The following is a 27,979-nucleotide window of genomic DNA, read 5'->3' as shown; positions in this document are numbered from 1 at the left end:
CTTAACCCACAGTCAAGATTCTGGAATAACTAAAGTTTCTCAAGGCAAGTCACAAAAACACAAACCAAGAGTGAAAGACCATTTAATGATCTTCAGAAGTTAAGTTAAACAACCATTTATTTTACAGTTTAAAATGTCCTCATAGAGGAACAGCAAAATACACTCAAAATGAAGATTGATCAAAAGACAGTTTTCATATTAATCACCGTTTTAAGTTTTTTTTCTCATTTGTTTATCAAAAATTATAAGTGCCTTCAACATAACAATGAGAGTATTTAGCTTGCAGTCATAGAAATCTTTACACCACAAAACTGACAAGCCTGGTTTTACTTTCAGCATCGGTTTCACACACCTTATCTCCTGTCTCTTTCAGACTGCTTTGTTTTGTTGCACAAAACAAAAATAAGGACCCTGAATAAAGACAATTATGAAGGGGAAAATACACAAGAGCACAGATTAAGGACATCAGTATTTACAGCTTGGCTCAAGGAGACAGTCAAGGGGAGCGATGGAGACAGATGATAAACACATCCATTAGCGGCATGATGTCAAGTTCAAGTCACATTCTTTATGATTTCAGTTTACCCTTTAAGATTTGAAAATAAAGCATGCTATAGCACATCTGTCATGAAGTCATGGCTTAGATGACCTCAGGATGCAGTGCTTAATATGTGAGGATGATTTTCAGACAGCAGGGGGCAGTAAAGGACCACATCAGGGAGAAGGAGAACAGGAATACAAACAAAAGAATGCAAGTCCTACAACACAAGGTTTCCTTCAAAATGAGGATACAACTTCATAATGTAAAATCACTGTAGTAACAGAGCTGGGTTGATGACCAATACAAAAAAAGGGAATTAAGACTGCCCTCTGATGGGCAAAATACAAAGTCACATATGAAAATAGGTTCTGGTCAATTTTTGTTTACATTGCGTGTGTTGAACATTTGCAAAAGACGTTTTGGCACATAATCAATTTTAAAAATATTTTTTTTCTTCAATATCACTCCTGGATCCTGAACAGATCCTTCCCACCATTCCCCTTCTTGCCCCTGCCCAATGAAAAAAAAAAGAAAGAAAGAAAGAAAGAAAGAAAACATTGGATGATCTGTCTTGTAAAATAATTCACTTGGTCTCTCCACATTGCTTCAGTCTTTAAATATTTATAATATTTACAGTTTCACAATTGTCCACAATACCCTTCGGCTTAAAGATGCAAACAAAAATAAACAAATTAAATATTCTTTATATAGTCCCCTGTTGAGGCATTGAGTGTAAACTGTACAACTCTAAACGTCCCCTCATGAGTTCCTGGGGCAGGGAACACTTCGGGATGGAGAGTTGAGTCGGAAATGACGTAGAAGTTGGCTGATGGTGAAGGAGCGAAAGCAGTATGATTGATCAGGCTGAAATGATTCTTGATCATTTTCCAGGCAATGCTTTTCTTTTATCTTGCACAAGCATGGCTGATCATGAGAGTAATTTCATAACATGTATCATTTTATACTCAAATCTGTACACAGTTCACAATTTTTCCTTAACATAGTGCAATGACTTCTCATATCGTTTGTCTTTAAAAAAAAAAAAAAAAAAATCACAATCACTTTATCACTTTTATGAAGGTAAAAAATATCCCATAATAGGTCTCAATCCATAGCGTTATGGGTGCTATGAATTAAAAAAGGCTATGCACAACACCTCCAAAAATGGCAAAAATGAAATGAAAAATCTGAAATGATCATCAAAAATTCCCGTTCGACTATTCAGATCCTCTCTGTAAAAAGGTATAGTTTTTGGAATTCGATGTCATTGAGTGACTTAAGGACTTGGTGAAATGAAGGAGAAAAAAAAAAATCAAAACTCATAAAAATATGAGGCAATTCCAGTTTATAAAACTGGACAAGTCCAAAAGGGCTGGTGTTGGCTTTGTTCAGCAAAGAAATGGAGGTAATTAAACAGAAGCAATGACAATCATGAGGTGAGGGGAAATGCTGGAGATGCTGTTGAGAAGGTCTGGGGCCAGGCGCGAGAGGTGGCTCTCCGAGAACTCACATGGCGGGAAAATCTGCACCACATAAGCCGGCTGTGAATCAAAAGATTAAAGTAACAATGAGAGACGGAACTACATGTTATGATATTTCGTCGTAAAACACAGGAACAATTAAAAAAGAAAAGGTAGAACAGGAAAAAAGTTTAAATGACGACAGACCTGATTAGAGCCAGGGTTGGGCACATTGATAATGCCAGCTGCCTGTTTGGCTTGCAGATAGGTGATGAAGCCACTTTTCAAAGCTTGGGTTTGACCAAGGACATCTTCTTGGTCTCGACCACAGGGTAGAGCCAGGAGCAAACAGTAGTCATTCTTCACCTGCCATAAATGATAAGTCTAATTCATGTAAGAATGATACATGAATTTACAATTCAGTCTCCATTTCCATCTTGTTGATCCAAACTTTAGAACCTGCTTTAGTAAAAACCAAAGTACTTACAGTCATTCTGCGTGCCACACTATCCAACTGAGAAGCCTCAAGCCTCATCCTCTGGACAATACGGAGAAGAGGACCTCCTTCTGTGGGCGGCAGTGAGCGCTGGGCCAGTATGGTGTTGCCAGAAACAAAGTGCAACTGGACAGCAGCCTGGTCGTTCTTCAGTGCCAAAAGGCCTTGCCATACAATAGGATATTTCTGTACAACAAAAACATAACATGTTAATTTAAAATATTTTCCTCTTTGGTATCGTCTTGAAAACATATTCCATGTATGATGACATTACTTGTCAATCTGTCTTCCTACCGTCAAAAGTTGCACCATATCAACGGAACGATGTCCTGAATGTTCCAGCTTAGCATCAGGCCTAGGATGCAGAGAACTTGATGGGGGTACTGCTTGCGAAGGTATTGACAGGAAGGCTGGAGGGCCTTTCTGTAGAGATAGATCTGGCTTATGAGTAAGACTCATAGGAGATGCCATTGGAGACTGGTATGAGGGGGAGACTGTATCCCGTGATATACGGGAAATGTGTGAAAGATCTGTAGAGGTAGCATGGCGAAGATGGGAACCCTCAGAGTTGGAATCACTTCCTCCCACATGTGACTGAGACATTTTACCCCTGTGACTCAACTCAGGCTCCGGCAGGACCTGATTGAGAAAATACATAACCCACTTAATAGTTATGCATATTTTGTATTTGTATACGAATATGATCTATAAAACACAATTATACATGATACATATTACAATGCTAAAATATTTGCAGAATGTCAATAACAAAAGCATATCAAGTGACCTGTGAAGATGTAATGCCTTGGTTAGCCAGGTTGTGTCCCGATGAAAGATGTCCTGGAAACTGGGAAGGAAATCCTCGCATATCCCGATATACTGGAAAGGAGCCCGCACCTCCTGGATGCATCAGCTGAACCCCATGTGGGTGAGATGACACCAGGACAGGAGAAGATGCATGGACTCCCCTGATTCTACTTTCGTTGGAGGATGGATGTATCAGCTTTCCTTCTGGTGGTTTGAGAGATTCTTTTGCAGAAAGGTCAATGCTCTTTCCCACTATAGGACCCTTTGAAGGCCCAGAGATGTTGCTTAGAGACGTTCCAGTCTCTGAGGTGCGTGACTGTCTTGCTTCTACAGCCGCCTGCTCTCCCAGTTGCTGGTGCATGAGGATGCGCTGGTGCATGTCTCTGTACTGGTCCATGCGTATGCTTGGGTGGAGCCCTCGGTGATCACTGTGAATCATCATTACATCAGATTGGAGCTGGGGCACAGAAGATCTACTAAGAGCTTGGTTAAAGTGTCTGGGGTCTTCTTCACTAACACTGCTGCCACCACTACCACCTGATACTGACCTATTGGGACTAGAATGACACTGAAGTACCAAATCTCGGATGACATTAGGCTGCGGTGTGTTTGAGCGCTGTGGAGGACCTGGGTGTGATGAAGACAGGGAATCACCTCGCCTTCCATAGTTTATCCCAGACATTGGTGGGGTGTTCATCCTGGCTTCGTGAGCCATTGCCTGAGTGACACTGTGAGGTTGAATTATGACAGAGGACTGTTCTGAGTGTGGGTGATGCATACTAGAATGATACGTCGACATTGGTGGCATGCTATGACCCAGAACGACAGAAGTTCCTCTAGGAGAACTGCTTGGAGGACAGGCTTTGACAAAGTGTGAAGGGGAGTGAACAGCTGTCCGTGGGGACTGGGGTTCTTGTTTTAGGTGTACAGCTGACCGATCAGTTGGGATGCTAGGGCTGGGGCTCATGCGGGTCCCAGGTAGTGATGGGTGGTGTGGACTCATGACTGGGCTTAGGTTAGACTGCTGAACAGCTTTGCCAATGTCTATCTTTTTTGGCAGAGGTTCAGACCCCGGTCCTCTCTTGGCATGCTGTTGCTGTATCACAGCTTGGTTGTACATCAAGACTTGGGGAGAACTAACTGGCTGTTGGTACATCTTTACAACGCCACCCTGGGATGCGGTGTGATACGGGGCTTCAGATTTGTCACATCCAAGACTCTCCTTCTTTGTACTGGAAATGACAGGTTGAGAGTTATAAGACTGGCTTGTCAAGAGAACCCCTGTGTGCCCATAAGCTGTAGGGGTTGGGGCTAGTTTTGGGGTAGGCGACTGGGATGATGTGATAAGTGGGTCTTGCTTTATCGAAGATTTGGACACCGATTGCTGAAACTCTATATCACCAGCACTGGCTTGAGGAATTTGACTAATTTTGGCTCTCATCCTGTGAGGTCCATCAGTTTTCTGACCCGAATAACTCAAAACAACAACGCCCTCTGATGTATTGACCCTTAGGCCAGGATTGGAGCCTGTACTGTAGGGAGTGGTCTCAACAACAGAGCGCCCTCTAGACCCATCTTCTACTATATCCATGCCATGGTAGCGGTTATTCTCATTAGAGTTTGATCTAAATTTTTGCTTTGGAATAGACAGGCCAATGCTTCGGTTGCTTAGGGAAATTCGGGGAGTTTCCTCTGTATCATAAGGCATTGGAATTCGACTTATTACTGAGGTAGCAGGAGAAATAACTGTATGCTGGATCTTCTCTCCACAGTTCTGTTGGGACTCTGTCAGTGGGAAGGGTTTGTGTTGTATGGGCTGGGGGGGTAAAGGTGGTCTCTCTTCGGGATGTAACTGTCTTGAACCCACTGTAACAGAGGGATTTTCATTCTCTGACATCCGCAAAGGATCTGACAATGTAGATGTCACCATAGTAATAGGTATAGAATTGCTGTTTGATGCAGACACATATTTAGGTTCCATCAGGATTTTTCTTAAGGTACTGGAACTAGGGTCAATATCCGAGGCCTTCGTGTCAGGAGGCATTGGGGTATTTGTTGAAGGGGTTCCAAGTGCAGTTGATGCTGGTGGAGGAGTTACCACTGTAACGTGGCATGAAGGAGCAACATAAATTCTACTTTCTTCAGTTCTAGGAGGCCAGTCAGGCGATAGTGGCATTTTGGCAGGCCGCAGCAGGGGTATGCCGAACTGGGATATAGGTTGTGGGCGGGCAGGGGAAGGAGTAGGGGTAGATGGCTTTTCTGCCTGGGGATGCTTTTTACTATTAGATATGTTGCTTGGGCCTGAATAAAAGGCAGATTCTTTCGGTACAGGCTGTTCAACTTCAGGCTGTTCTGCCTCTTTTGGTGTGTCTACAGTTAAAGCACTTGTAAGATCACGCCTACAAGTTGCAACAGCAGTGACTACAGAAGCTGCTGCAGTTGCACCAGCTGTAGCAGTGACTGCTTGTGAATTGATGGTTTCTGGGTCCTCTGGGATGGACTCTGGTAACTTGACTGGGGAGGGCTCTGGTTGTGAAACCTCTGCAGCAATATCCCCTTTCTTAGTAGCTGCACCTTTACGACTTCTCGATTTCTTCAGGGTTTTGGCTCTAACTCTGCCTGTTTTCTTTGGTGTCTCAAAGGTATCCTCAGCTGCCTTAGACTCTGCAATTTGCCCCTTTGGGCTGGGTGTCAGAGGACCATCTGAGTCCGCAGCAAGAATATTGTTAATCACCATGTGTGTTTCAGGTTCCATAATCTCATTGGAGGAGGGGGATGTCAAGGATTCAGGGGTAGGAACAAGAGCAGTGTAAGTAGGAGGAGCTGTGAAACCATCTGCATCTGCACATGTTTCTTCAGCTGTAATGGAATCAATAGCAGCTGCAAGTTCAGTTTCGCTTGCAGGATTAGCTCGCTTTTCCTCCTCAACCTCAGCTTCTTGCTCTACTATGACAGGAGGCAATACTGTAGGCTGCTCGGAAGGTGGTTCCTTATACGGCCGAGGGGGTTGCTCAACTGTAAGTTTGGCAATATTTTCAACTGCCTGCTCTAGTTCCATCTGCCGTGCTAAGAGAGCTGCTGGATCAGCAGGAAGTTCAGGTTCTGACAAGCTGTCTTCCTGTTCCTGTGCATCAAGTTCTTTTGATTCTTCTGGAAAGCCTATAATCTTTGTTTCTGCATTCTCTTTTACTATTGTCTTGGATTTTGTAAATGTGGGAGCTTCAAATGACTCCGGCTCATCGTCCTCTGAACGAAGTAAAACTTTTACGTCATCAAGGCTTACACGGATCTCAAGATTTTTTAAGCTGTGTGATTTATCTTCAGTGACCTGCTTGGTATTTCTTTTCAGCCTAGGTGTTTTCATTTTAACACTCTTTTCAGGCAGTTGTCTCCTCTCAGAGGAGCTGGTGTCTACCTTTTCAATATCCCCAACAGTAGATTTCTTTCCACCAGAATCTTTTAAGTCTTTTTCCATTCTGTGCACTGGTGAGCTTGCATTTTCCACCTTTTCTGATAGCTTCACAAACAGTTCAGAATCAGCTTTAGGATTAAATTCTGATTCATCATGACTTGCCAGATCAGCTTGTTCAGCTAGTACTGTAGTGCTCCCAGACTGTTTGTCTATTCTACCTCCTTTCTTGTTAACTGGAGCAGATGAAGTCAATTGTGTTTGTTGCACTTTCTGTGTGCGGGGTGAACGCCATCCCTCGGAGGATTTTACAACCTCTACAGTAGTAGAGGTCTCTTTGACCTCGGTGTCTTCTTCGATCATTTTCTGCTGATCGCCCTTAACTGGTGATAAATCTTCACCTCGTTTGACGCCTCTTTTAGGTGGGCGTCCTCGCCTTGTATTGGTGGATGGAACTGGAATATCTTGCTGTAATGGTTCTTTATCAGCACCACGTTTGCGCATGGAGCGTGATGATTCAACCACCTCTTTGCCAGCTTGGTCGTCTTCATGTAGCGTGGCGTAGACTGATCTTACATTCCTGCGACGTGTTCTGCCATGGATCAAACTTGACTCAAGGTTTTGTTCAGAATCTGATGCATGAATTGGTGACTTGGAAGTGGCTTTGTACTCAATTGATGCTTTTGGTACATCTGCCCGAGGAGATGAAGCCCTTTTGAGTTTCTCTCTGTCAATCCGTTCACTCTTTCGTGTTGCAGGTTTCTCAGTGGCAACAATTTGGGAAGGTTGGGAAGTACGTAATACTGCCAGTGATTTTGCCCTTTTACTCTTGGGCTGTCTGCGGTTTGGTAATGGTTTTATTTCAGCCTCCAGCTCTGGCATACATGCCTCACTATCTGTCTCAGGTTTCTGAGATTCCTCAAAATGTTTTGTTTCCGGATTTTCTATTTTAGGTTCTGTCTTAATTTCAGATTTTTCTTCAATCTTTGGATATTCAGAGTATGTGAATTCTGCCGTCTCTCTCTCAAAACCACTTAGGGAAGCACCAGGAGTGGGAGGCTTATCTTCCACAAGAGGATTATGTTCCACTGCCAAACTATCTCCAATTTTTGCTGAGGGTTCAATTAACTCTTTTGTTTCCATTTCATTTTCTGGCCCCAAAAGGACGAAAGGAGGGGTTATGGTTAGTTTAGGAGCAACTGGTTTGAAGTCTTCCATAGGGAAAGAATGAGATGGAGATACCTCAAGACCTGGCTCTACGGTTTCTTCTTTGACAAATGACACAGGTTGATCTGAGGATGGAATTAAAAATTCTTTATTTTCTGATGAAGACATTTCTTTCGGGGAAGGAACAAATGGTGAAACTAACAAGGGGGGGCTGGTTGATTTGTCAGCAACCTTCAGTACTGGCTCAGATTCCTTATCAGACAGCACATTATCAAAATGCTGCACTTCATCTCTTTTAATCTCCACCACTATTGAATCATTCTCAGTATCAGGTGGAAGATGGTCCTTGTCCTTTTGTTGTTGAAGCTCCAAAAACCGACTATGGAAAAGCACTATGGGCTCTTGTGACATGTCACTTACTCCAGATTCAGGCTGTGCCTCAGTAGCACCTGGCTTAGCAAAAGGCATGCCAACTCCAGTTTCTAAATCTTGGTCTTTACGTTCAAGATGCTGCAAACGTCGGGAATCCTGTTCAAAGATTGAGCTGTGCAGGAAGCGAGAGGCAAACAGATCTTGACGCTCTTGGTCCTGTGGCTTAAGTTCCTCCTTTTTATCATGCAGCTTTTCAACAGAGTCAGTACGAATCTTTTTCTTATACCAAGAAGGAATTGGTCGAGGTGCTAGCTTCACTTTGTCTTTATCTGAACAGCTGTGGGAGGTTGGAAAGCGTGAGGGGAGAAAGGACCAATTATCTTCTCTAGAGGAATACAGTGTCTTGGCTCTTTCAAGGAGTGCTTTAGTATCAGGAGTTATAGTTTTATCTAATGCAAAAGAATAAAACTTATTCTTTTCCAATGAGCCTGAAAGCTTCAGGTCTGTCATCCTCTCGTCACGTTCCCTGAGGATATAAGACAAGGAACTATTGGACTTGGGAGAGATGTGTTTGTTTTCTCCATCATCATCTGAATCAGACTGCACTTCTCCAGGTTCCAAATCCTGGCCAAGGCGTTTACGGATGGTTTCACATTTTGCAATATCACTGGGGAAAGTCATTTCCATTCTAAGTGAATCAGACTTTATCTGTCTTTCCCAACGTTGCATTAACTCCTCATCACAGCTAAGCAAGGTTGTCTTAAGCTTTGGGAGCTCACTGTCAGAAGACTGAAAATGTGTGGCTGTCAGGCCCAAACTGTTTTTCAATGACTCTGTGTGTGAAAATCTCTCGTCTGTTGTTGGAGAAGATTTTCTTTCTTTGTTTATAACGGCCACAGAAATCTGGGCAGTTTCATCTTCCTCATTTGCAGCAAAGTGACCATGTCCTATTGAGGAGGTTATACTCTGATAAATGTCTTCATTCAACTTTTGGGAACTTGGATAGTTGCGATCTCTTTTTGCAGTGACTATTTCAAAGTCAAAATGTTCTAATTTCTTTCGTTTACTGGAAGAGAAGTCATCATTGGCCATATCCTGAATTGGTTTCGGAACATCATGTATTATATAATCTTTATCAAAGTCATGAGTCTCATTACTTGCTGGGTTTTCAAACTTGACTAACTTATCAGTATCACCAAGCTTAGGTCGGAGCCATAGACTCTGTTTTGCGCAAATATTCTGGTCAATGTGCACAAAGTGTTCATCTCCGTCATCCGAGTCCATGCACTTCCCTTTTCCTTGTTCGTTTTCAGACAAAGCTTGTTTCTGTTGTTCTTTTAATTCATCCAAATCAAGGCTGCCATCATCTAACATCTTTGTGAGACTGGAGCTGTTTTCACTTTTTGATCCCTCCAAATCCATTTTAAGGTAGGGAGAGACCAATTGATCTGTAGAATCTTCCGGCAGCGCCCCTAGCCGTGATTGCTGCTCCAGAGAAAAGCCTACAGAGTTGCTTTCACAGTCTCGTCCATCTTTAGGACTGCTAACTGAAACCATCCGGACACATTTATCCTTGTGGTGCTCCTTTTTATGCATTCCTTTTATCAAAAGGTTCTTATCTAAATCGGTCTCCTTAGCATTGTTCCATAGTTTATGAAGTCCGGGTCTAACAAGATCCTCCTCACTAGTTCTCTTATGTCGATCAGTTTTCCCGGAGTCTTCAAAACGCCTTTTCCTTGCAGCCAAACGATCGATATCCACAGAAATACCACTGTCAAATCCCATTTCAGATTTTCCATGTTTTTTGGATTTGATTTTAGCATCCTTGTCAATAACTTTGTCAATAACCTCCACAAAACTGTGCATATTTTTGTCTCTAGGCACCTTTCCATGCTTAGAGATATCACTTTTTGATGGTTCTGAGCGGAATGGAGGACTTCTCTGGTCAGCTGAAGGTGATACCAATCTAGGACTGTCACTCCCACCCCTCGGTATTTGTTTTTCTTGGACAGATTGACCAATCAATTTTCCTTCTTTTTCTTTAACGCGTGTCAATTGCACAACACAAGGCAGAAGGTCTAACCTTCCTTTGCTCAAGCCTTCCTTTGGAATTTTACTGTTTTTACTTCGAAGGACGGACTCAGGGCTTACATCTTGATCAAGTTCAGGTTCCGTCTCACATGCTTGGATAATAATAGGTGATGCAACTTTTAGCTTTTTAAGCCTCTGTTTCTCACTTTTTTCCTTGTCCCCTCGATCTTTACGCCCAGCCCGCTTCTCCTTTTCAACCAAATTCCCTCTTTCAACTTCAAAGACTCGATCCTTCTCAAGTTTGTCAGTTTTATTATACCTTTCAGTGCGTGCTTTTTCAAGTTTTTCGAATCTGGGTGGTGAGATTGAACTGCAGCTACCACTTCTTTCAGAAGACTGGCAACAAATACGCCGATCTGAATCACTCGGTATCCTCTCGGAGAGTGAAGGAGATGCAGTAGGGCTGGCAGGATGACGAGAGGCAATGTGAGATGGACTTTGGCTACGCTCAATGGTCCTCCTCCCATGATCTCGTCCACGATCTGTTTCAAAGCGCTCCCTCTCTCTTTCACGTTCCCGTTGCAAATAGCTGTATTTGCGAATGTCCTGCTCATAAGGGTCAGCTCTGTATTCTCGAAATTCCCGGGGGTCTTCAAAGTATTGTGGATCATAGTAATCTCCCTGATATGGGTCCCATTCAGTGTAAAACTCCCGACTTCTGGCAGGGTATTTGCGACGTGGATCTTCAGTATATGTTCCTGGTGTTCGTACATTTTCATAATATTGTCTTTCTGCTTGAAATTCGTATTGAGTTCGTCGATCATCCCTGCCAAGAAATAAAACCCCAAAAAAATCAAACTAATTTTTTTTTTCATCATACTTCGGCATCAATAATGTTAGGTTTAACATTAGACATTAGACAGTATAGAGGCAAAAAATATTATCCCTTAAGGAAACTACACAAACCTTCTTTCAGAGAGAATGTCATAAAAGTCTCGAATATCCTGGCCAGATGCCTGCATTGAACGATAGAAAGCCATCTGACTTTCCTGATTGGCAAAATCCACCTGAAGAAAAAAGAAGGGTAAGTTGCATTCTTTTACAGCATGTCAGGCATTAAGAACACAAAAAAATACAGATTACATTTACATTTTCAAGCAAAGCTTTGTTTCAGTTACCTTGATTTTACTGCCCCCTATCTTCCACCCCTTTGTGTCTTTGACAGCGGCTTGTGCATATTCAATGTTGTTATACAGAATAAGGGCCATTCCTTTCATTCTGTCAAATACAACCTGCGAAAGACAGAGAAAATAGAGTCCCAAGGTGCCAGAAAGTAAACAATGGGTAACTGTGAGGGGGAAAATAAACAGACTTACCTTGACAACATGTCCATAGCGGCAGAAGTGACGAGTAAGAAACTGCTCAGTTGTGTTTGACGCCAATCCATCCAACCAAACACACGTCGTTGGCATACTCTTTCCGAAGCCCAGCTGAAAAAGAAGAAGGAAAAAATGTCAAATAGATGTTAATTTACAGAACGGTTTATACAAACCATGCTCATAAATAATACTTATAGTTGTTAAAGACAAAAATGTGGTAGTAAAGCCATGATTTTAAATTAAGGTGATAATTCTCACCTTGAGTCTATTGTTACCAAGGTACTCCCCATCCATCTTCTTTATGGCCTTACAGACACTGGCAATGTCGCAGTATTGTAGAAAGGCATACTGAGGGGCTCCATTCACCTTCTTAATGTCAATATCCTTTGCAGAATAATGAAAACAGAAATATGCTGTCAGTAAGTGTGATCATTTCAAACTGTGCAGCATGGTAACTATTGCATATATGGCCCGATTCCTAACCACTTCACAGCATTGACCTACCACTATTTCTCCAAAGCGTTGAAAGATGTTAAGCAGGTCATGGTAAGTGGTGGTCTTCTCCAGATTTCCAATGAATAATGTCCGTGTGGCCTTTGGATGAAACTCGTCTATCCTCTCATCCAAGGGCCGAAATTCGTTCTCACTTTCTGTCTCTGAAAAAAAACGTGCTTATTGAAACCTTGTGCGTTTTATTGTTTTATGTTTGTGCTGCAATATAGTCAATAATCAGAACTTACCGGGGCCATTCCACGCTGTGACTTCGATTTGCATGCCGAAAAAAAGCTTTCCCTTTGATGCTCCAAGTGCTTTCTCTTGGTCCTCTTGCTGGCGAAAAAATACAAGCCCGTAGCGCTCCTCTGAAGCTCCATGGATTTGTACAGATGTGACCTTCCCATGTTTCTTAAATTCATGGAACAAACCATCCTTCAGGCTCGTATCTGTAGTAAACAGATCAAATATTTTATTAATTTTTGTATACTGAAAAAGTAACAGGTTATTATTAAATAATAAACTATTGGTAATCATTTTTTAATTAAAATGTGGCAATATTTGAGGGATGTACAGAAATAAAATGCACTACTATTTGTGCAAAAAAGCTTGTTGTGCTTGCAAACCGCATGAACCCCTTTTAACTAACCTGTAGAGCGCACAGGAAGATTTTGGACCTTGATGCCAAAGCTTTTACGTGGTTCATCCTTGTCAAGGGAGGATAAAGGAAGTGCTGAGGGTGCAGGAACAGCAGCAGACTGCACTGAACGTGCTGGGGAGTCATCGCTTGAACTACTGCTAGAATCACTGTAGCAAAAAAAAGGAACATGGACTTAGATGTTGTTGCAAGCTTCACAATCTGAAACTATCATTATCAATGTACGATCAAAAGGTGGTTATTTTCTGTTGCTGTCACTGATTGTTGTGTTTGCCTACCCAAAAAAAGTAAGAATCTAGTTATTGTTAGGGCTGCGTATTGGCAAGAATCTGCCGATACGATACGCATCATGATTCAATATATTTTGATACTGTGCGTAAGGCGATATATTGGGATTTTTTTTAAGTATAATTTTAGAAAAACTAATATTAAAAAAAAGACATGATGTTCATAAAAGTCAAAGAAGTTTACTTTAGGTAAACAATTCAGTACACAGAAAATCAAACTGCCAGTTTGTGATTGTGGTTCAAAGGTTCTTAGTGAGCAAATTGTTATATGCTAAAAGTAGTCCAAAGTTCAGGCATAGCTACATTGTTAGCTTCTAGCAAAAAGTCAGGCACTGCTAGGCACTGTTAGGCAAGGACACTAGTGGTGTGTCTCAGCATAGACATCTAGCGGTAGGGGGTTTAAACACAACATAAACGTAAACCACTGTCTTACATGAATATTTTTGAACGTAAAAAAAAATATATATATATATTTTAACATTCAAAACAGATTTTTTTTTTTATTAAAGAAAAACAAATATATATATTTTTTTTTTTTTTTTGTCTTTAATTAAAAAAAAAAATCAATATTGCCTTTTTGAAAATCGACAGTATTGCAAAATAAACTATCACGATACTCAATGTATTGATTTTTTCTTAAACCCCTAGTTACTGTTATTTTTACCTCAATGAAATCATATATTTGCTATGAATATGTATACTGTATACAGATTTATCATTTTGCAGTGAAACACCAAGTATAAGAGAAATGAGAAAAATGACAAATCATTCATAGATTGGATAAAAGCCAAATGCTGTATTACAATGTTAAGAACAGCAGTTAAAATGTGATTTTTGTAAACGCTGACTGAAAAAGGTGACAAAATGTGTTTGCTCTGTCCAATCAGCAGGGCAAGAAAGGAGGATTTGATTGCATATTGTATTGAACAGGTAATATTATGCTTTATATACACAATATATATAGTGACGCATTTGCATAAAAGATTGTGCAATGCACTGTGAATGGGTCTTTCTACGGTTTAAAAACCACAATGTCTCTCAGCTGAAGAGGAGAAAAACACCCTCTTTCTCCCCAATGTGTACAGCACATCTGGTAATCAATATAAGAAGATGGATTTGCATGTCAGTAGCAAATTCATGGCTACCTGATGCACCTTTTTTCTCAAACAATTCCAATGACTGTCTCAGCTTTCTAGGCCCTTTGCTGTTTATTTCCTTCTCACTTTCTCCTCCTGTGCTCAGACTCTCCCGGAAGTGCTGCTGACGGAGCATGGCCTGTGGGAGTGGGCAGGCAGCCAGCACTGGCCAGAAATTTCCAGTTCCAACTGGATCTCACGGAGGGGGGGAGCCATTACACATACACAGAGGTAGGCAGTGAGAAAAATATACCAGCCGTCTCTTGAAATTCCCCCCATAGCACTACCTCGTCAAACCACATGTGTCGCTACATGTCGTACAGAGCTGTGGACTCTGCTGTCTCCAAAGGTGATGTAGTTATCCAAAAAATAAACAAATGGAGAGGGGCGAGGGGAATGTATGTAGTGGAGTAAATCCCATGGACAGTTTTTAAAAATGCAGACCTCACTTGCATTTGATTATTCCAACCTTTTCTTATTTATGCATTCCTTGCACGATTACTACTCAACACTAACCCCAAATCAACTAATAAAAAACAATACATTTACAAGAACCTGGATGCAAATATCATTACAACAAATGTAGCAACACTCGGCAGTGCACAAAACCAGCTAAATTAGCAAATAAACTAACATCCACAACAGAACTGACATCCGCTGTTTGTGACGATGGCAATCTGGACCTTGACTTAATCCAAAGTTTGAACAGCGATAATAAACCAATTTAGATCAAATCTTAACAACCCCAAAAGTGTGTCATTGCAGCAGTTACATGCAGCAAAGGTCATTTTCCAGGCTTTGACTCCTAACAGCAATTAACTACTTAGCCAACAACCTTGTAAAAACCGATTTGTCATTTGAAAAATTCACTAATGATCATACAAAAATGGGCAACGTAGAAACTTGCACACAGAACACTGCTTTAAAGTGCTTGCACATTTACAACCTATGTTATGCTATTGAATTAGAAATTATAGTGCTGCTAAAAACCCATATAATTGACCTTTAAAGTGAAGTCATCTTTTAAGGTGGCGCCATTGCCCATATATAGATAGAAAAAGCTTTCAATTCTGGTGGGGGGAATCAAGATGAGGTGCTATACAGTAATATTCCCTGTCATGGTGAGCCTTTACAATCATTTTTCTAACATGCAGATACTTGTATGCAATCTGCTGACGAAACAGACATGATGGCACAGTATTAGGAGATATGTTGTCTTGAAACGGTTAATGTTATAAACCACAGCTTCTGCATTATGGAATGTTGAGCAACAAAGTGTTCTTGATAGGAATCATAGAAATTAAATATAAAAGCAAGTCTTTGCTTGTTGGCAAAACTGGTGTTTTGACTAAAAACTGTTGCAGAATTCAGTAGAGCTAATACAAATATAGGCTATTTTGGGGGAAATTACATTTGGTTTAAAAAGATATTATACACAGATTACAGGCACATTTTGTGAAAACTCAATTCATTCCCCTATATAGAAATCAAGGTCCACATTCGGGAAAAGTAGACACGTTTATTCAGCCACACTTAGATGGTCTGTTCCTTTGTAGGTTTTGCTGAGTGGTAAAAAATGTATACCAGTGACATTGTCTACATGATTTTCCTGCTTTGCAAAATCTTGAGTGGTCCACATGAACACATTTTTGGCAAATCTGAGAAAAACTATGAAAGTTATATTAAAACAATCTCAGAAAGTTGTTTTAAATAATATACAATGGCAATATGAATATACTGTATTACGGTATAAAGGCAAAGACACTGAAATAATGCCTGGGAATGTCAGACATTAATTCTGTTTTAGCCTTATCAAAAACTCCATCCTGCTACCACTGTGACCTGGACTCAGGTAAGCAGCAGAAAACGACAGATGGATGGCATTATTTATCTAATCTTTTGAATTTGTCCAATTAACTTAAGTTAACTAACTTAAGTCCTGTTCGATTCTGTGAAATAAATGTTTACAATCATTTCAAGCAGCATTCAGAGTGCAGATTTCTTTCTAAAATACTTAGTGCTCTATCCAGCACTTTTTTTTTTAAAGATTATTTTTTGGGCCTTTCCGCCTTTATTTGACAGGACAGTTAGGTGGGAAAGGGGAGAGAGAGGGGGAAGACATGCAGGAAAATCATCACAGGTCGGATTCGAACCCTGGACCTCTGCATCGAGGCATAAACCTCTCAGTATATGTGCGCCTGCTCTACCCACTGAGGCAACCCGGCTACATCCAGCACTTGTTTAAGCCTGGGATGCACAAAGGTAAACAACAGCGATGCACCAGGGTAGAAATCTTGAGAGCTTCACTCACCTGCCACTCGTACTGCTGCTGGTACTGCTGACTGAGTCTGAACTGGAGGAGCGACTGTGAGAGCCTGACCCACTGTGGGAGCGTGGAGGGCGGGTAGCCTGACTTGCCAGTCTCTGAGGAGAGGGATTTCGCGAATGTGTTGAGTGTGGAGACCGGCTACGACTATTGCGGTACGACCGCTCCCCGCGCCGACCCCTGTCCTCCCTGTAAAGGTCCCTGTGAACCACACTGGCCAAAGTAAAGGGTTCCCTGGCACGAGACTCATAGCGAGGCTCTGGCGTCTCAAAGCGACAAGGGCTCCTGCTGTGGGAGCGGTAGAAGCCGACCCCGCTGGATGTAGATCCTGCGCTTCCTCCTGTCGTGGCCCCTGCTGATCCAACTGTTCCCGTGTTGCCAGCAACAGCGCTAATGATAGTTCCACTGACTCCTGATGATACAGTTGTACCACTTCCCGTGGAGGTACCAGACCCGCTCCCAGCTGTGCTTAGAGTCCTCTCTCTTGCATCACGATAATAGTCTGTTTCATAGTGCCGCTGGCGTTCAAAACTGCTACCAGGACGCTCGTGATGTCCATAGGCACTGTGATCGTACGCCCGATCCCGACTTTCAGCCGTTCTAACAAACAGGAAGAAAGAACAACACATTACGGTTACATTCAAGACATTTAAAAACACTGCTAGCATCAAACATTGGACAATGAAAATTATTAGGTGTCTCTGGTGGATTTGTCTTAATTAGACACATAAGAAGACAGTACACTAAAGTGTTTGGAGAAGGGGAGTTTTTAAGCATCTAAAGAGAGAATTATTTTTCAGCCTACAGACTGAACTACAAGGGGATTTAAATGATAAAATGGTTGAGACAACTAAGCATTTCTAAACTGTTTATGACTTGGAGATGAAATGTATCAGATCCGTCTGCCATCACACCAACAACTTACCTAACTACTGTTAGGTACCCATCTTTCATGTTTGTTTAAAACAAATTCTTTGAATGCAGATGTGCTATCATTCATTGGTTTTTCAGTTTAAGCATCACAGAGATACATAACTTGTATACCCTACTGTAAAATGCAACACACTATATTAACAATACAATCAGCACAGGACAACCACAAGGGTTTTTAAGCAAAAGACATGCATTTATTGTTTAATAGAACAGAAATCTTCAGCTTATTTCTAAGTATAATTGTAGGATATAACAGACTTGCACAAAGATTTCTTATAAAAAAATGAATTACATGAGAGCCTTTATAGGTTGTCAAGTCATTCTGTTCTTGTAACTCTAACAGAGGCGTTTTATCATTTATCTGAGAGGCTTTGTTGAAGGTTTTTGGAGGTGACTTATGACAATCCTTTTGTTTATAATGTTATACAATTTGACGCTTGTTCTCCTGAAAAAAAGGTCTTTAAAGCATCTTTAATGAAGATGCACACTAGAAACAGTGCTAATAAGGACATTCTGCTCAGACCCGAACATCCTCGTTCTGAATAAAGCAATCAGAATTTAATTTAGTAATGCGAGTGCTGTGTCATTACAGCAGTCATATTACCCAACTCCCCATAATGAGCGGGACAGGACAGCAATTACCACTGTTTGAATCCAGATCACATTATATATCAGCAAATTAGCCATGATGTTCCAACACAGGACGGAATATGGTTTAATATAACAACACTTACAAACCCTCATTGTACTGGTTCTTTAAATAAAAGGATATGTTTTATTCTTTGTCCAGTTCAAACAAGAGAATGGAAAATGATTAAGACTCAAGGCGGTGCCAGATTTTAATGGAAAACAAACCTCAACTGTCGAAATGTCAAAACACCTTTGCTAATGTGAAAATAAATACTAATGAAATCAAAGCTTTCTATGTGGAAAAACTAAAGGTAACGTAGAGTTCAAACCAGAAATGATGTTCATATGGTTGATAAACCCAACCATGTGCACAGCATTTTGTTGTACAGTAGTTATTTAATGTCCATATCATATAACTCCAACTTCCTTGGTTTGAGTTGGGGCAACCTATTAAGACCCTCGCTACCTCCTCCTCCCATTCCCAATTTTTCCAGCCAATTTCTACTTTCAACTAAGAAAGAAAGTATCACATAACTAGAACTTAACTTTCAACAAAATGATATTCTCCGTCTCCTTTGAGGGTGAAATTAAGTTTATCATATCAAGTGTGAGAAAAGATATAATCCAACCAATTCCCAAAATGGGATTTACAAATTGTCCTTGCTGATAATTGATAGAGGCATCCAAATCTGTTGGATCTTTGATTGATTTTGACCATCAGAGATGTTTTGAGTACATCTGTGTAAAGTTGTTTCTATGCAAATTTTTGCTTGCTAGGTTGCATGCTGCTAAACTGTCTATGCCAACAAAGAACGGTAAGTACAAATCCAAGATATTTGTAACATGGAGAAACTTCTGAAACTGTTTATCTCATTAAACAGAAATTGGCAGCAGCCTTTGGTTAGTGTTTTCTTGAGAGTGAAAATGAGTGCACAATGTTTTTTGTTTTGAAACTCAAGCAAACATTTGTAATTACTTCCTTAATCGACGCATTTTGTAGGCTCTCTTTTGTTATGTTTTAGTGTTATCATTTTCCAACTCTCTTGTGCTTCAACGTGCACAAGATGTGCACTTGTGCAGTGTAGTGTTTATTGTTTTGGATGATGTAGGAAATTGTATACCAGTTAATAGGGAAACGGGTCCTCACACTAGTCTGAGCTTTAGAAAGTAATGGGTCAACCAAGGTGCCAACAGGAGGCTGCTGCTATTTCTCTGAAGATATATCGAATATACGTCTTCCTCTGCATCGCTGACGCCCTGTGATGTCCTAAAAGGCATTTTGGTAAATGATCCATAAGATGAGTTTCTTAAAACGCCCAACCTGACCTTTACAACTGACAAAGAATGTGTTACTCATATTCACGTCATACTTGAGGACTTTGATAAGACTGCTTCATCCCCTAAGCTTAACCCTTTGTACCAAATAATAAACCCTTTTACCCTTTCCCCCAACAAATATTTTTATTTTATCCTTTTCAAGGATATATCACTTAGGGTTTTTTTTAACTGAGCAAAAATGTAAGTCTACAACAAAAGACAATTACTGATTGGATTTTAGGATGTGCAGGGTGAGTCGCTGTGCAATTATTTTATACTAATTTATGTGATGTGGGCAATCTGGAAATATTCATCTGTGCAAAACATTTGACATAAATGTAACCTATAGACACTATTAACATCCATTTATACGCTCATAAAAGGGAAGTCTTTCATTAAGTCTTTCCAACAAAGGCTTTTGCCATGGAGCACAAGAACAAAAGACTGCATGGGATGCACACAGTCTCCTAGATGTTCAGTATGAATTGGTTTGGAGACTAGCACTTTGTCTGTATTTCACTGCGCTATACATAAAGTACAGCGGGTCAGGGGCAAATTCTGTTCCAGCTTATTTGATTTAATCATCTGTGTGCTGGATTCATGAATAACATCTATGGTATAACAATGTCTGCTGTGAAATTGATGGATTACCTTGACCCCTAGATGCTCTCGAAAATGCTAATTTGGTGGCGCAAGCTCACTGCTCAATAGATAGCCTTCAATTTCACTTTACACAAAACAGGTTCTACATTATTCATGGAGCTTAAAAATAATTCAGTTCACTTTTTTGGCAGAATCTCCATGTGTTTGAATTTTAGTCTGCTCTGGTGCATGCTAAACACATCAACTGTTTTGGGATTACGTGAACACCATAATTATAAGGATGCATTTCAGCAGCATGCTAAAAAGGTGTCTTATGTGGAGGCTCAGTCATGTGGGAGTAACACATGCATATCAATTTAATTAATTAATTAATTAAGAATTTCCTAAACTTTTTTATAAATTACTTTATTGTTAAATATTCTTCTGCTGTTCAAACTAACAGTTAAACTGTGCAGCTGTGGAGCATTGTGGTCCTTGCAGGATAAAGCAAAAACCACGGAGCTTGGGGGTGGGCTTCTGTCACTGTCATTTTATATAATAATACTGATATATATTGTGATATAGTATACTTCTGAAAACTCAATTGAAAATCAGTTCATAAATAAAATAATCAAATTGGAATGTATATTTTTGGTTAATCTACTGACTAAATACAAATTAAGGTAATCCATCAAACTGAAGTAACGGTCCTGTAAAGCCAGCACTGCCATGAATCAGTCCTGCTTATTGATTTGCAACATTGCCTACAACAGTCCAGTATAATAAGAAATTAAAAAGGCATAGATACCACAAAATAAACGGAAGAGAAAAATCTGTGACCGTTGGGAAATTTCTACCATCTCGCAGCAATTATGTTTTTTTTCGGCCAACCCTACATGGAGACGTTTAAATCCAGTCAGGGACTTTGGAGGGATGTAATCTCTCTACCTGCATACTGCCTGACAATGACTATGGTCAACTCTCTAATAAGAGTCAAAATGCTGAAAGAATAATCTTAAATGCGTTATATTTCTCAGGAGTTTAAGAATCAAATTTTGAATCTGCACCCTGCCACAGGTTATTCAGTATTCATATTCTACTCTTGTGCCATAAAAAGGAAACTGAGGACATTTAAAGCTGCAGCTGCAAGGCAAGAACAAAAGATACTTGGGCTGAAACTAATGGCTATTTTAATTATTGATGAATATTCTCAATCTTATTTTTAATTAATCGATCAATCATTTAGTATATAAAATGTGTGTATTCGCCAATTTTTTCCCAGAGGCTAAAGGTGACATTTAAAATTTTGTGTAATCCAACCAACAGTCCAAACCTAAACCTAAAGATATTTAAAATGATATACAACAGAGAAAAGTAGAAAATCCAGCAAATGTTTGGTATTTCTGCTTGATACGGCTTTAATCATTAAATTCTTGTTAATTTTCTGTTAAATATTAATCAACTGATCATTTCCACAATAAAAGATACTGACATAAAAATCCATTCAAATATGTAAAATTTAATTAATTTCATTCTGTCTCACTGTCTTTTTCAGAGACATTAGGACACATTGCATGAATACATTTCTAATTTTTATCTTAAAAATTGCATCCCTTTACCTTTATTATTTGACCTAATCCTTATTTATTTTTGTATTCCTATTCTAATTATCATATTTGTACTTTGCCAGCCCCACTTTTCACTGCACATATAAATATGAGTATGTGACAGATCTTTGAGTCTCCAAATCCTTTGAATCTTTATAAGATTCCACAGCACAGTCTTTAAGTTGTATTAAGACAATGAGTAAATTAAAAAGGGAATTTTACTTTGATCACTAGTCATAAATAACAGCTGAAATATGGATCTATTCATCATAAGGTGAATGGGGGGGCAGGAGCTGAGGGGCAGGTGAGAGGAAGAGAAAAGGAAAACAATACAGGATAAAATACAGATTTCTGCATATAGACACAGGCAATAATAGCAGTCTATGTACCAGCTACTTCGGTTAGTGGGGGAAATGGAGAGAGACAGGGGTTCAAACTAGTGGGTTAGAGAGGACAGCTATAATACACAGGGCAGGACATACCAACCTTTTGAGAGAGTGGTAACTTGACCTATAATTCCAAATACAATCTAGGGAGATAGAACTTTGTGAGCAGAAAAAATGGGCAAAAATGTTGAGTGGAGAGGGAAAAATTTTAAAATGTAATCCTCATCTTCAGGGCAGGGAACCACATGTACTTTAATGAGTGTTTTAATTAAAATGATGAAAACAAACTTGGCCTTGTACGGATCCAGGGTAGGATGTTTTGTATGCTAGAAAATGTCAATGAGTCCATATATCCATCCAAACGTGGGGGGGAAATCTGTGTTGCACTTGAGTCCAGTAAAATAAATACATGATATCCAGGAGACCCTCTTCCGTAAGTAGTGCACCACTGATTTCACAACAGCATTGATGGAAAAATTAAGTCTTGCATCTTCAATTTGTGAAGTCCTGCACATTCCATGTTGGTCACACTGTGCACAGCAGTAAAAGTAGTCAAATTCCTTTGGCAGAGGGAGGGAAATTTGGCCATGACAAATTAAGAATAAAGAACATGTCTCTTAATGGTAATCCAGATTTTTGTTCGTAGTAGCGTTGTATTCATTCCCAGGGTGAAGAACATTAATAACAGTTTTGAAGCTCATGGATGCTCATGTCTGTTGTCAACCTCCTTTACAAGAGGAAGAGCCTGCATGCAGTCCAAACCGAAGCTGAGTCAATGGGAAATGCAGTGTTTGGGTGCAACATTGTTCTCCAATTTTGCATGTGATTGTATCCAATGTTAAATTATAGTTCCACATTCAGGAAAGGAGCAGGTAATCCACAGACATGAGGTATGTTATCTCCAACAGCAACTTTCCAGTCTCAATTTCCAGCATTCTTCTTTGAATTGTACGATCCAAACATAGTCCATGTTGGTCCTCATTAAATCGGCTAGACTCAGTCGTTAAAAAGTAAAAAAATAATCTCCACAAAAATAAGACAGGAAAAAAAGTAATTTGCTCACTTGTTTTTGTTGTCTCTACTGAGTTGGATCACCAGTAGAGGTCTCCCAGCACTCAAATTGTAATGCCCTGATTTTAGATATAATCCCAAATAAAAAATAAAAAAATTTTAAAAAAAAATGAACCAAGAAATCAACCCATACCTTTAGCATGATAGCATATCCTTAAAGTGTTTGGCCAGTGTTAATCCAACAGAGAGGAATACATATCCTGTGTAGGTTATCCAAATGACTCCGCCCATGAGAGAAGTGAAGGTGTGCATGATAATTGAAAACCAAATTAGACTAATCCAAACAATAGTGTCTTATACATCTAATGTATGCTCTTGGTTGTTTTGTTACATGAGGAAAAAATGGTGACATTAATCCAACGAGCAGGGCGTGTAACTCCAGATTAGGGGAATCCCAGGGATGGCCGCTGGACCACTCTCTCTTTTTCCTCTCTCTCTCTCTCTCTCTCTCTCCTTCTATAGCAATCTCCAATAATCCTGGGAAATTTTACGATATCCAATCTTTGCCCCGTATTTTCAGCAAATGTATTTGTATATATATCCACCTCACACAGATGTTTGAGATCACAAAGATAACCCCAAACAGACTAAACGATTGACTATTCCTTTAAGTAATAAATACACTTGTGTACAAACATGCTCTCACTTATGGAATATCTCTGTCTACCTGCAAGTATGAATCCAGGAGCGCTGGCCACGCTCTGAGAACTGTAGAGGGGATCCCTATAAAATTTAATTCTTGAGCATGAACTCGTTTTCTCTCCTCTCCCCCCCCCCCAAACAAGTAAATTAATAGATGGTGGGAAGATGCTTGGAGGTAAGGTGTATACCCGAAACCATGGTTCCCCCTGCCTTCAGAGAAACTTTGTCCACTTACCCGTCTAGTCTGCGTTCATAGCGTCCATCTCTGCTGTGGAGCGACGTGGGGGGCCCATACACAGTCCCCCCTGCCGCCCTTGTGAACCCTGATACATCCCGGCCACGAGTGCTTAAGGTCAGACTATCGTCCAGCCCCCTTGCGGCACTAGGAATTGTGCCTGGCTCATTGTAATCAGTGCGCAGGTCCCTGTCCCCCATCTTGTTGATAGCATTGTGAGCCTTCTGAGCACTTTTAATGTCCACAAAATCCACAAAGGCTGCAACTCCACCTTCTGAACCCCGCTTGGGCAGGACCTTGACACTCTCCACACGTCCATATCTAAAGAGAAAACAATGGAAAAAACAAGGTGATCACTAGGTTTTCAACAGCAATTATGTTGGATCAGCGTTTAGAAATTTCCAAACACAGTATTCAATTTGAATTCTTAGTGAAAATAATGTAATTTTTTTGCAAATAATGAGACTTTTGTTCCATACTGCTGAATTCAATTATGCCTGTGTGTGTGTGTGTGTGTGTGTGTGTGTGTGTGTGTGTGTGGAGGGGTGGGAGGTAAGGTGGCTCTTATTTTCTGCTCTGTGGTACTTTCTTACAAGGCAACAGTAACCCAGCAACTGGACTTGAAACCTTGGCACATTGCATGTTAATAAATGCATAGATTTTGTATCATTAGCATGTTCTAGGAGGAGGGTGAGCTCATAAGATTACAGCTACTGGAAAGCACACAAATGAGGTTTGGCAGGCATAAAGAGAGACGTGACATTTCCTGATTCGCTGTGTGTGGGTTTAAAGAAAAAATCCAAATGCATTACGCATGTCTATATGGCTTCTTTTGTTTCACTAATAGCAAAGCACTTTTGATGCAATTTTACATTTATAAACATCATTTTCCATTTTTTCCCATATTAAAAAAACTGCTCTAAACTGATATAGCCTAATGTAGTTTTAATAGATGTATATGAGGGTAAGCATTCCATTGTTTCCTTAATAAGTATGTGCAGGACAAAATACCTCGTAAAGTGATTGTTGAATTGACTGATAGGAAACCTATTACGCAAAATGTGCAAGCCCAGTCTGGGGTTACAAAGCCTGCCATCATCTTTGTGCGTTGAGTCCCCCCCCCCCCAAGGATCTTTCGGGAGTGTATTTTCGCTGTCCGACAGAGACAGTAGGGTGCCCATAAATTTATTGGCATGCCAGTTCCCAACATTGAACAGCCACCGACGCCATTTTAGAAAAGCTGTTCACACTGCTTACTCATTCTGCCGTCCCCCATCTTCAATGACTTCTATCACACATTGGGCTGTCATGCACCTGCACATTCTGACTACCTCTGGGTTAACGCTGGAGCGGAGTGCATGCTAAAAGCGACTCGCCGACACAGTTTCCAATCCGCTATTGCAATAACATGCTGCCAGTCATAATCGCCCAAACATAACTTTAAACGCATCATAGCACGGGCGTATGTAAATAAAACGACATATAGCCTAGGTAGTCCATTATTGTGCGTTATGCAAGGATGCATGGATCAGACACAACCCACATTTGTAGTTCACTCACTGCATCCCTCTACCGTAGGCCTAAATAATAAGACCAAGAGAGTGCAAAGCAAAATAATTATTACACAGTAAAGAACGCAACGTTGCTCATATAGGTAGACTATGATGTTTTAGCAGTCTGGGCTCCAGCACATATGGACGGAAAGGCGGGCTGCTATTTCCTTGACAGCCGAGAAGAGAGAGGCGAGAGCGCGCAGACAACCGTGATAGCCACAAAAAAAAAAATAAAAAAAAATCATATTTACATTTTGTCCGTCCGAGGAAGACAACAAAGAGCCGAAAGCCATTAAATGGTGCATGGGTTTGATCTGCTTCAATAGCCCAAACAAAAAGCAAAAGTGGAGCTCAATCAGAATATCGTAATTAGAATCGATATGTAGTCTGATTTTCCTTCAATCAAATCACGCTGCAGGCTGTGCAAGTCAGCAGCTGGGGGAAGCTACGCGGTAATAATGTAGCGAAGATAACCATGTATGTGTTCATACACACACAAAGTGCCTACTACAACGTTACAATGTTGCATATCAGTTAACACAGAGCACCCTGTTCAATCACAGCCAGTTTGCAATAATGTTGCAGCGTGGATGTCGCGTCACCTTTTAGCTTTCACTGACTTCTGTAACATCTAGGGAAAAATCCGGTTCTTGCCACAGCTACATTGCACTCAGATAGACAGATAAGCTAATTTACCTTACTTTGTGCACAGGTCTGGTTGGAAGCAGTGACCTGACAAACTCACAGAGTCAAGTGAACACCGGTCCCTGATTTCCTCAGGCACCAGAAAAACACACGGCGATAGACGAATACTGTCTGCCAAATGCAGACTGAAATACATGGCGTCTAACAATGCTAGCGGCTCGCCAGGTAGGCTGAAGTTTGTTTACACTGACTGTTATAGAAACATTTGTTTTCTTTACGGTAACCAGGTGGAAAGGTAGCCTTCTTTAAAGTCAAATGAGTGGTGTGAATGATCAACCACACAACATTAAAAAGGGCAATTCAAGTTATCACTAGTGTGAGTTAGAAACCTTGTCAAAATGGCAAAACCATATGTCCGGTAGCTGGGTGGTTGAAGCGTGTTAGCGGTTTTCTTTTTTATCTCAGCTGAAATGCAGCACAGTGTTGTTGCTTATGGAGAGCTGACAGCACAGTTGCCAAATGGGACTTTGCTACAGGGGAACCTCCTGCTTCATCCTGACTTCACTAAAATGTGACACAACAGAGAGATGCTGGCCATGCACTCGTCGTTACAATACAAAACACACACACCTCGCTCATTAGTGTTTCTACTCACCGCTTGAAGTGCTCAATGATTTTCTCTTCTCGCACATTTTCGGGTAAATTTCCCACCCATAAATGTCTGGTTTCCCGGACCATACTGTGTGCTCCTGCTCTCGTATCATACAGATGAGTTTGCTATGTCAGTTTCTTCTCGTGCAAAATAGAAAAGGTTTGCAAAATAAACCCCGGACAAGAAAAAAAAAACAAAACACTTGGCGCAAATCATTGACTGGTCGTTGTGACCCAATATAAACCATTAGGTTGGATCCCCGCACGCTGTTTGATACTCTTCACTGTTAAAGCGCGATCTTGAACCTCATGAACGCGCTCAGGACTGTTCCCGTGACTAGGCGCGTCCCTGACACCATGCGACCTTTGGGTGTCGAAATAAAGCATGTAGCTTCCTAAAAAGATGCAGCAACTTCGCTTGTAATGAGAGGCATACCGCGCAGGCGTGGCTATGTGTGTGAACTTTTTTTTCTCCCCGATGAGATAGTCTTCCGCCCCTGCGCATGCGTGAGAAAACCCCTGGTTGAATGAAGGTGCTTTGACATCTGAGGAGCTTTGACTCACGGGAGGATCCCATCAGTGCTAGTTGGGTATGGCAATGTGAGGCACTTTGCATACAGTAACTATGTAACTATATATATATATATATATATATATATATATATATATATATATATATATATATATATATATATATATATTAGAATGTTTTGTTATTATAATATAATTTTATTTTTTTACCAATGGAGGAACATCACACCACATTTATCAAGTCATATGCCCACATTAAAAAAAACTAGCAGAGGGGGCTTCAGTAATAGTTTGTTGAGGTAGCCTATGTCAATCATTTACCACTGACTAAATACTATTATAACTGGATGTAATTGGTGCTGGGATGGACAGAATATACTGTTTGAAAAAATGAATGGGTGGACTAATGACGTAGTAGTCACCACTAATTGCTTTTTATTTGTCTCAAGAACTTAGGGTACCATTTTACGTCAGTAAAATAATACTACATGCAGGCATTTAGTCATACATGAGGGTTTGCTGAGTTGTGCCCCCTCCATTTGAACAGTCTAAAAAGGTTGTGTTGAAGATCTCTTAAGTGTTGAAGATCTCTTAAGCCTGCAGGAAACAGGAAACTAAGGGCCTGTCGTAGGCAA

The 27,979-nt window shown here is 40.5% G+C and overlaps 1 protein-coding gene across 2 annotated transcripts; it reads right to left on the bottom strand.

Annotated features, from left to right (window-relative positions):
• Nucleotides 1-99: 99 nt before the first annotated feature.
• spen (spen family transcriptional repressor) lies at nt 100-27,225 on the bottom strand. Of its 2 annotated transcripts, none has more exons than XM_036008504.1 (15): nt 26,818-27,225; nt 23,965-24,285; nt 16,547-17,161; nt 12,804-12,961; nt 12,403-12,603; nt 12,167-12,318; nt 11,921-12,046; nt 11,660-11,773; nt 11,462-11,575; nt 11,250-11,350; nt 3,285-11,109; nt 2,792-3,136; nt 2,489-2,683; nt 2,209-2,385; nt 100-2,082 (listed from the first exon to the last, which is right to left on the bottom strand). In XM_036008504.1, exons 1-15 carry the CDS (start codon nt 26,898-26,900, stop codon nt 1,951-1,953), a joined length of 10,659 nt encoding a protein of 3,552 aa, XP_035864397.1. In that variant the 5' UTR covers nt 26,901-27,225; the 3' UTR covers nt 100-1,950. The 2 variants fall into 2 exon arrangements, with proteins under 2 accessions (XP_035864397.1, XP_031142637.2); XM_031286777.2 differs by having other exon boundaries at nt 2,209-2,367.
• Nucleotides 27,226-27,979: the final 754 nt, after the last annotated feature.

The sequence above is a fragment of the Sander lucioperca genome, chromosome 12 (genome assembly GCF_008315115.2).
Source record: "Sander lucioperca isolate FBNREF2018 chromosome 12, SLUC_FBN_1.2, whole genome shotgun sequence".
NCBI lineage: Eukaryota > Metazoa > Chordata > Actinopteri > Perciformes > Percidae > Sander > Sander lucioperca.
The sequence above is the reverse complement of the archived record's forward strand: the minus strand, read 5'-3'. Positions and strand labels throughout refer to the sequence as shown.